The sequence below is a fragment of the Alligator mississippiensis genome, chromosome 1, assembly GCF_030867095.1.
Source record: "Alligator mississippiensis isolate rAllMis1 chromosome 1, rAllMis1, whole genome shotgun sequence".
NCBI classification, from domain to species: domain Eukaryota; kingdom Metazoa; phylum Chordata; order Crocodylia; family Alligatoridae; genus Alligator; species Alligator mississippiensis.
In genome coordinates, this window is record NC_081824.1 from 299,576,724 (window position 1) to 299,586,725 (window position 10,002).

At 45.2% G+C, this 10,002-nt stretch overlaps 1 protein-coding gene across 1 annotated transcript; it reads right to left on the bottom strand.

The window, feature by feature from the left end:
• Positions 1 to 737: 737 nt before the first annotated feature.
• On the bottom strand, positions 738 to 9,697 carry LOC132247733 (syncytin-A-like). The gene is made up of 2 exons (XM_059720761.1): positions 9,094 to 9,697; positions 738 to 3,346 (listed from the first exon to the last, which is right to left on the bottom strand). Exon 2 carries the CDS (start codon positions 2,736 to 2,738, stop codon positions 1,254 to 1,256), a length of 1,485 nt encoding a protein of 494 aa, XP_059576744.1. The 5' UTR covers positions 2,739 to 3,346; positions 9,094 to 9,697; the 3' UTR covers positions 738 to 1,253.
• Between the last annotated feature and the right edge of the window lie 305 nt (positions 9,698 to 10,002).

Below are 10,002 nucleotides of genomic sequence, written 5' to 3' on the forward strand. Positions count from 1 at the left end.
TTACATAGCACAGGCTTCTTTTGATTAAAAATATAATAATAAAATTACCTGAATTGCTGCATTATAGTAGTGTTTTGGAGGTAACAATCAGGGATCCATAGTGACCAGTGCTGTGTATGTATGTGTTGGCATGTTGGGTGAAAAGTCCCCAGCCCAGTGAGTTTACAATGAGAGTTAATGGGTGCACCTACACGTTAATTACTATACTGTAATTACGGCCCATTAAGTTTAGTACCTGTCATCACAAAGTTTAGTAATTAGTGCTACTGCACATTAGTGCAGATAATGCTTTTTGTGTGACGGTTAATGCACATTGGACTAAATCTACTGTGCATTAGTACATTAGCATGGTTTTTGCCAGCTGCACTAATGCGCAGTAGAATTAGTCCAATGTGCATTGTCTGGTGTAGACATGTGCAATCACTCTTGAAAACAACCCAACTCCGATGAGCCTTACAAAATCAAAACACTTCTTCTGAATGATTTTAAAGCCTTGAATAACAACATTGCAATCACCCTTCCTGAATTATTGGTAAGGAAGCATTATGGTAATCAAAAGCAAATACGTAGCATTTCTGCAATGCTGTTGTAAGGCTTTGGCCGCATTTACAATTTGTTCTAACAAAAACAAATTTAGAAAAAATTTGGAATGAAAATTAATTTCCATTATCTCCTGCTATGAACAGCCATCACTAGCTATACCAGTGTCGTGGAAACACACACAGAGTACTTTTGGGTCAGGTCAGCAGAAGCTTTTATTCAAAAGAAACTACAGCTGTAGGGGGAGTTCCAAAGTGACATGGATTTCCCAAGCACTTGGAAGGGGTCCCCCCCCAAGAGCAAAATCAGGAGGCTTATATACTTTTTAACAGTCGCTTACAACTCACGTGATCATATAGTGAAATTAGCATGAAAAGCGGCTATAATATTACTTCATTATTTCTTTGCTGTTATCAGGATGGGAATTATGGGGGAGATAGGGTTAGTTCACAAACCTCCTTCTTGCACCTGGAAATCTACTTTGTACATACTTTTTTTTTTTTTTTTCTACCTTCAAGGCCGCGGTGAGCGAAGCATTTGCAGAAGAGTTACAAAGAACAAACACTTGCCCTTATCTGTTCTACTGTACCGAGCCAGCAATTCTACACAAAGCGGTTATGTCATCTTATAACTAAAATAATCAAAGTTTAAGGCATATATTTTTTCTGATTCCACAGCCCCCCCCTTTGAGACTATTTAGTCTCACTTTAGCCTTAAATTTCCATTCTCATGAGCCCCTCTATTTCATCATGCAGCCTTTCATGTTTTCTTTCAATCTGCTCACACTTTTGTAACACCATTATTCTAGACTCTGCTGTGGGTTTTCTTGCCTTGCTAAAGCTTCCCCTGCTGGCTTTCACGCAGCAGAGGATCAGTTGCATTAAGACATAGAACATTATCAGAACTATCAAGACAAACAATATTCCATACAGGATTTTCTTGCCAAGGGCCCCGAAATCTGGGAGCCAGGAGGTTAGCCAAGACCACATTTCTTCTAGACCCCAGTCAGTATTTTCTGAGGCCACTTGATGTAGGACCCTTAACTGATTTCGGATTTTGCGAATGTCAGTTTCGATTCGCATGTCCTGATTGACATAGACACAACAGGTGGAGTTTACTAAGGCACATACTCCTCCCTGGGATACCAATAGGTAATCTAGGGCTATGCGGTGTTGTATAGTTACTTGTGAGATCTGGGAGATCTCTTTTTGCAGAGCCTGAATTGCATCCGCAGTGGCATTTCCCATAGCTTCCATTGTGGCTGAAATGTTAATTATGGCTAGTTCCAATTCTCTTACTCCAAGCCACGGTATGAAGGTTCTCACAAATCGATGGAACCCTGTGTTTCTGGTAGCTAAGGGGTTAACCGCCCTTTTCATGTGATGGTTGAAATTTTTTACTTGTTCCAGATATATTGCACTATGCATTTCGAAACCAGGGATAACACGTCCAAGAGTGCATGCCCCCACCCAATTCCAGGGCAAGATTTTATGAGCCCTGTTTCCGCAGAGCCAGTAAAGGCCTGGGGCAGAAAGGGTACTCAAATCTCGGCAGTTGTTGTGCCCTATCCGGCACTTTCGATTGATATGCATCGTATAGGACGGTCCACGTTCAGCTGTTATTCTGCTGGACCGAGATATATTACAAGAAGTAAAATTGGAGTGAATGTAAAATTCTGATCTGTTTGCAATGAGAGCAACATGAGGTTCCTTAGAAAAGTTGTAGACCATGAATCCTGTACAATTGAGAGAGGGTACGTTACCCAACAGGATTCCACTGGTGCTACTAGGGCTATAATCTAGAGTAGTTAGGCAATGAGGGTAGTGTCCTACAGGTGTGGCTTTATTATAAGCTCCGGTGTTGTTGGATCTGTAACAGAAAGGCGCCTCTACTCTTGGGGAGATTATCCAGTTAGCAGGGGCGGCCCTCCATTCTTTAGGAGCGGACCGATGGGCAGCTAACGAGTAGTGTCTAACGAAGCCGCCGTTTATTGTTCCCCATTGCTGGAGGGATATTGGTACTCCGATCATTGGGATTCCTTGGTGTAGGTGTGCTGGGCTGTGAGAGCATATCCAGCAGTCACTTTTATTTCCAGCTTGAGCCACCGCATGGGAGATCTGCAAATACAAATTTTTCTCCCACCCCCCTTGGGTGATACTGAGATACCCAAGTGTGATATATAAGGATATCAGTGCCATTTTTAGATACAGGAGGGACAAAGAATCTTAACAACAAACATAACCAGCACCAGTAAGAAAAAGAACACTACCAGCCAAACCCAGGATGGCAGCCAAAGTCTTTCTTCGTCCTCTGGGCTCAAGTTACCTAAAGGACTGATAATGTCGGCTCTTGGTCTTGATCGAGGTGGTGATCTTCCGAATGGGAGCATTCACTTTCTTCGAGGCCGAAGATGATATCTTCGTTCTTCAACTGATGAATCCGGCTGGGCTGAGGTGTTGGGTGCAGGGGAGAGGTTACTAGCACTTGCACCCTGATGCTCCTCACTTGCCTGAGTGAGGTCCTGAGGGTCTTTGTCCTTGGCCTCAGGGAAAGATCCCAACCTTGGTTGGAATACAACTGCTTCGGGGTCCAATGGAGGTGATACCTTCTTGCAGTGTGAGGCGTGAGTCCACGTTTGGTGACCTTGGCAACGAACAGCAGAATTAGTGGTTAGAAGTACCTGGAAAGGTCCTTTCCATCTGGGTTGAAGTGCGTTTTTCCGTTGATAGACCTTTACGTAGATCCAATCCCCTGGTTCGAGGTTGTGACAGGGAACATCCGGTGGTTGAGGTAAGGCTTCTTGGACCTGTGAATGAACAGACCTGGCATACTTCATTAATGCCTTGCAATAATTTAGTACAGTTTCATCAGTTAATTGTAGGTCTGTTTGGTGAGGGGCAACAGGTGGTGTAGCTGGCATCCTCATGGGTCGTGCCATGAGTATTTCATAAGGGGTTAGGCCATGTTTTCTGTTAACAGTGTTTCTAATGTGCATAAGAGCAATGGGCAGTGCATCAGGCCATTTGAGGCCTGTTTCAGCACAAATCTTCGAAATGCGCGTTTTTAAATCAGAGTTTTTACGTTCTACAGCACCACTTGACTGTGGATGATAACTACAGTGTAGGTGTTGCTGTATATTGAGTGCTTGGCAGATGTTTTTTACTATCTGTCCTGTGAAATGGGTGCCACGGTCACTATCTATTGTGAGAGGCAATCCAAATCTAGGGATGAATTCTTTGAGCAATTTCTTTGCTACAGTGATGGAATCAGCACGTACGCATGGGTAGGCTTCCACCCATCCAGAGAACACATCAATAATAACAAGAATGTACTCATAAGAACAGCACTTAGGTAGCTGCACAAAATCAATTTGCAGATTTACAAACGGTCCCCATGGAGGGGGATGGGCTGCGGGTGTCGTTTTTACCCGTTGCCCAATGTTGTGAGCTAAGCAGATGGGACAGGAGCTACAGTACTGTTGTGCCATGGAAGGAAAATTTGGGGCAAACCAATTTCTTTGTACTGTAGCAATCATTCCTCCCTTGCTCGTATGGGCCACAGAGTGGGTTAAACGAGCAAGATGTGGCAAAAGCTCTCTAGGCGCCACCAGGCGGCCGTCCGGGGAGCGCCAGAGAGAGTCGGGGTGCAGTGAACATCCTGCACGCAGCCAGTCATTTATTTCCTTTTTTGGGGCCTGATTTTGAAGAAGGGCCAGACTTGAAAGGCTAGCCAAAGGAGACTGGTCTGCTGAAAAACAAACAAAAACAGAGTTAGGAGCCTGTGGGCCAGAAAGGGCCGCATTTCTGGCAGAACGGTCTGCCAGATCATTTCCTCGTGTGACATCATCAAACGGTTTCTCATGAGCTTTACATTTAACAATAGCAATAGCAAGAGGCAATTGAACAGCTTCTAAGAGCGCTTTTACATAACAACCATGACTGATTTGGGTCCCTGATGAAGTGAGGAACCCTCTTTGTTTCCAGATTTGTCCAAAATCATGAACAACACCAAAAGCATACTTAGAGTCAGTATAAATGGTTGTGGTTTGATTTTTTGCAAGAATGCAAGCACGTGTTAAAGCAATGAGTTCAGCAACTTGAGCAGAACGAGCTTGGGGTAAAGAATAGGCTTCCAAAACAGCATACTGAGTGCATACTGTATATCCCGCAACTAATTTGCCTGCATCATTTCTAAGACAGGAACCATCAACAAACAAAACAAGGTCAGAGTTCGGGATAGGAATGTCCTTGAGGTCAGTTCGAGGGGTTAACAATTGAGTTGTGATAGACAGGCAATCATGAGGCTCACCATCAGAGGCAATAGGCAGAAGTGACGCAGGATTCAGAATTGAACAGCGATTTAAGGTTACATTTGCAGCTGACAGTAGAAGTTTCTCATATTTAGTAAGACGGGAATTGGAAATGTGCTGAGTTTTGCCCTTGAGCAGAAGGGCCATCACAGCATGTGGAACTGCAACGGTTAAAGAGTGTCCCAAAACTAGAGAATCTGCCTTTTCAACCAACAAGGCAGCAGCTGCAACTGAACGGAGGCAAGGAGGAAGTCCCGCAGCTACGGGATCAAGGGCAGAGCTGTAATATGCAATTGGGCGATGCTTTTCACCATGCAGCTGAGTGAGTACTCCTAAAGCGATTCCTTCCCGTTCATGACAAAACAAGGTAAAGGGTTTCTTATAATTAGGAAGTCCAAGAGCAGGAGCAAGAGTGAGGGCTTGCTTAAGGACCACAAATGCTTGTTCGGCTTCAGGAGTCCAAGGGAGGGGTTCCGGGGTGGTATCATGAGTGAATGCTTGCAAGGGTTTTGCGAAAGCAGCATAACCCAGGATCCACTGTCTACAATAACCCGTTGCACCTAAGAATCCCCTCATCTGTTTTCTAGTCATAGGTTTGGGAATGTTGAGGATAGCTTCAACTCTACTAGGGGAAAGGTGTCGTTCTCCTGCTGAGATATCATGCCCTAAATAATGTACCTTAGACTTGCAGAGCTGCAATTTAGATTTTGAGGCCTTGTGGCCTTTCTGAGCTAAAGCTGTGAGGAGTGTCAAAGTATCTTGCTCACAGGCCTCTAAAGTGGGTGAGGCTAACAATAGATCATCAACGTACTGAACAAGGGTGGACCCCCCTTTGAACGTGATAGGATCCAAATCTTTTTTTAGGATCTGGGAAAACAGGGTTGGGGACTCTGTATATCCCTGAGGGAGTCTTGTCCAGGTATATTGAAATCCCTGATAAGTAAATGCAAACAGATACTGGCTATCCTTATGAACGGGGATAGAGAAAAAAGCAGAACAAAGATCCACTACTGTGAAATATGTAGCATCTGAAGGGATACAGGAAAGAATAGTGGCAGGGTTAGGGACCACGGGGAAAGCGGGTAACACAGTGGCATTTACAGCTCGAAGATCTTGCACAAAGCGATACGTATCTTTACCAGGTTTTTTGACAGGTAGGATAGGTGTGTTGCAAGGGGAGCGTATTGGGACAATAATCCCTTGCTCAAGGAGTGAGGAAACGACAGGCTTGATCCCTTCCTCAGCTTCCTTTGAGATGGGGTACTGTGGGACACGAGGAAGTGGCTTGGCAGGGTTCAGGATGATACGCACTGGTTCAGCACTCAGCATGTGCCCCACTTCATTCGCATGGGTGGACCACAGCTGTGGAGGTACTCGTGCCAACAGTTCCTCTTGCAAGAAGGAAGTGTCAGAATCAGAGTACTCCTGGGTTAGCAAAGCCACAAGCTCGGTTTCCCTATGTTCCGGTACCTCAAGGTAAACACCATCTGGGCTACAATAAATCACGCATCCCAGTTTACACAGCAAGTCCTTACCAAGAAGGTTGACAGGTGCACAGGGGCTAAGAAGAAAGGCATGATTTTCAGACAAAGGGCCAATAGAGATGGAGACAGGTTCAGAGACGGGATGTGGGATAGGTTGTCCGCCTATACCGACAGCATTTACAGTTTCAGGAGAATAAGGTAGAAAAGGAAACTCAGCAGCCTTTAGCGTGGAGCGGGACGCTCCGGTGTCGACAAGACAGGAGACAGGTTTACCAGAAATAAGGCATTCAACAAACGGACCAGATTGGTCAGTAGCAAGCAAAGGAGCAATGATGTCACTGTCCCTCAGGCTGTCCTATTCAACACTGGGAAAATTGACAGGAAGTGGAGGTGGGGGCTGGGGTCTGGGTCCTTGGCCAGGGCGGTTGGGGCATTCTGATTTCCAATGTCCTTCTTGCTTGCAATAATGACATTGGTTCCCATAGCCTGGGTTTTGTGGGCTCAAGGATCTATCTCTTCCCCTGAATCTACCCGGGCCTCCCCTTCCCCGTCCTCGTCCCCTTCCTCTACCTGGACCCTGCAACTGAGAAATCTGTAAGGCCATTAACTTAAACTCGGCACTGTCTTTAGACCGTTCCAATTTGTTATGAAAATGGTTAGCCGCAGCAAGGACTTCGGTCAAATCTTTAGTTTCCCAGCCAATAATTACTGTTTGAATTTTCTCAGCAATTTTAGGGTTAAGTCCCTGGACGAATGCTGCCACTATTGCTTGTTTAGCATTTCCGACTGGGTTATCCATTCCTGAGTATCGTTCAAATGCCTGTTTGAGGCGTTCTAAATAGTCACTGGGGTGTTCATTTTTGTTTTGTTTACAGGTATTTATTTTGGTCCAGTCTGCCTTTTTTGGGCAAATTGTGAGAACTGCCTGAACCAAAGCATTTCTCTTGTCAATAAAGTCTTGGCCAATCCCTGGGTTTTGATCTGGCCAAGTACAGGCAGCGTACAGACGTAGCATAGTCTCCTTGGGCAAAATGGATCGCATGAGCTGATTAATGTCAGCCCATGTTGGATTATAACAATTTATAACAGTCTGCAATTCTTCCTGAAATTTTTCTGGGTCTTCCCTGATTTTTGGGAACTTTTGAGTTAAATTGTAGAGATCACCTGGAGTCCAGGGTGCATGCACAGTTACTATATTTTGTCCATCGGTGCCAATGCCTGGCATTTGTCTTAGGGGGTAAACTTGTGCAGTTCGGGATCTCAGATTGATGGGAGATCTTTCCATGCCTATTCCCATTCTTCTAAATACACCTGTGGTGGGTTGTGACCCAGGAGTAAATTGCCACACTGGTGATGATTGAGTGGCAGATATGGTGGATGAGTCCGGACTATTAAGCTCCGTGGATGGATTTACTGAAGGAGCTTCAGCTAATGGGTCACTAGCCTGGGCTGCAGCCTGATGTTGAACCGGTTGTTGCTGATGTGGGAGTCCCAGGAGAGCGGGGTTCGAACAAAGGTCAAGGATATCCTCTGCTGGCTCCGGTGGTGGGGGCGCCCCGGGCAATGCTGGATACATTGGAGCGGTGGCCAGCGTGTAATTTGGGGGAGCAGCCAATTTCTCCCGAACAGATTTAACTGCTGTTTTAATTTTTCTTGAGAGTCTTTTAGGCTCCTAGTTTGAGATTCTGTCCGCCTTTTGGACATCTCATCATACCAATAAAAGAACGCGTCCCACTGGTTTTGTGGTGTTTTGGATCCACGGGACTCTAACGCCCCTCTCAAGTGCACTATTTTATCCTGATCAAATGTTCCTTCCTGTGGAAAATGTTTCACAGGATCATCCCTAGTATACCAGTTCCACTTATCCAGGTACTTGCAAGTCTCGGGAGAATAGTGTGTGTACATAAAGTACGCCGGAGTCCCCTTAGGGGGGACAGGAACCTGTTTAGACTGACTTGTTCCCATTTTCAGTCACACAGGGAGACGTAGGAGAGGCTTATTTAGGATGTCCGGGCCGCTCAGTGCCTTGCCCCGCAGTTTTTCACTGCCCAGACAAAAGGCTTCTGACCCGACACCGGCTCATAAAATGGAAATGGGGAGGGAAACACTAGAGGGATCCTTTCACTCCTGCTTTCGGCAGAAGCTACTGGGACGAGGGGTTTGGAAAAGACAAAATCACTCAGACGCCCTGTCCACTGGGTCACGAGGTTCCAGTTGGGTCCCCTTGCTTTCAAAACTGCCCTGTCAGGCAGAATTGGGGCGGCTGAACCCAACCGTAGTCTCAGTCCTGGTCAGTGGCTCATATTTCTAAATACACACACACATTCATTCAATAAGCCCTGTCCACTGGGTCACGAGGTTCCAGTTGGGCCCCCTTGCTTTCAAAACTGCCCTGTCAGGCAGAATTGGGGCGGCTGAGCCCAACCGTAGTCTCAGTCCTGGTCAGTGGCTCATATTTCTAAATACACCACACATGCACATTTATTCAGTCAGCCAGACCTCCTAACCCACACCGCCTTAGTTAATTAACTACAAGCCCGATGTGCTGTTGGATGAAGGTGCCTCAAACAGTTTCTCCCTAAAACGTACGTTACCAGACACAAAATGGGATCCTTTACCAGACAGAAAATTTTAGCCAGCAGTAAGGTTCAGACTGACCTGTTTTAACAAGGTTCAGATCCAGTTACCACGGCCAAGTTGGGAGCCTACAGGCAGTCCTCCTCCGAAACCCCAATAGAGATTTTGAATTAGGTCTCTTACCTCTCAAGTTTGGCGCCTCAGGGTTCGGGGGGGGGGTAGCCTGCGGTCCTCCTTCCTCAGCCTGTGTTCTGGATCCGAGTCACGGCACCAGGAATTGTCGTGGAAACACACACAGAGTACTTTTGGGTCAGGTCAGCAGAAGCTTTTATTCAAAAGAAACTACAGCTGTAGGGGGAGTTCCAAAGTGACATGGATTTCCCAAGCACTTGGAAGGGGTCCCCCCCCAAGAGCAAAATCAGGAGGCTTATATACTTTTTAACAGTCGCTTACAACTCACGTGATCATATAGTGAAATTAGCATGAAAAGCGGCTATAATATTACTTCATTATTTCTTTGCTGTTATCAGGATGGGAATTATGGGGGAGATAGGGTTAGTTCACAAACCTCCTTCTTGCACCTGGAAATCTACTTTGTACATACTTTTTTTTTTTTTTTTCTACCTTCAAGGCCGCGGTGAGCGAAGCATTTGCGGAAGAGTTACAAAGAACAAACACTTGCCCTTATCTGTTCTACTGTACCGAGCCAGCAATTCTACACAAAGCGGTTATGTCATCTTATAACTAAAATAATCAAAGTTTAAGGCATATATTTTTTCTGATTCCACACCAGCTAGTGGCTTTGGTTTCCCAATTCAAGCAAATTAGGTTTCAAATGCATTAGAAGACAGTCTACTTGCTACATACAAATGAATTAATCTGTTGATGGTTAAGTAAGGGCTTCAAAAGATAAAGCATGCATAAGTTCAGTTCTTTCAGAGATTGATTTAGCTATATGATATGATTAAATTTTTGTGTGTGATAAGTCCATATGTATTAAAGATAGCAAAAGAGCTAGTACAAAAAACACCATGGCTACGTATCTGATTAGCAGTAGAAGATTAGAAGATGGAAACATGCACTTTTTGAAGC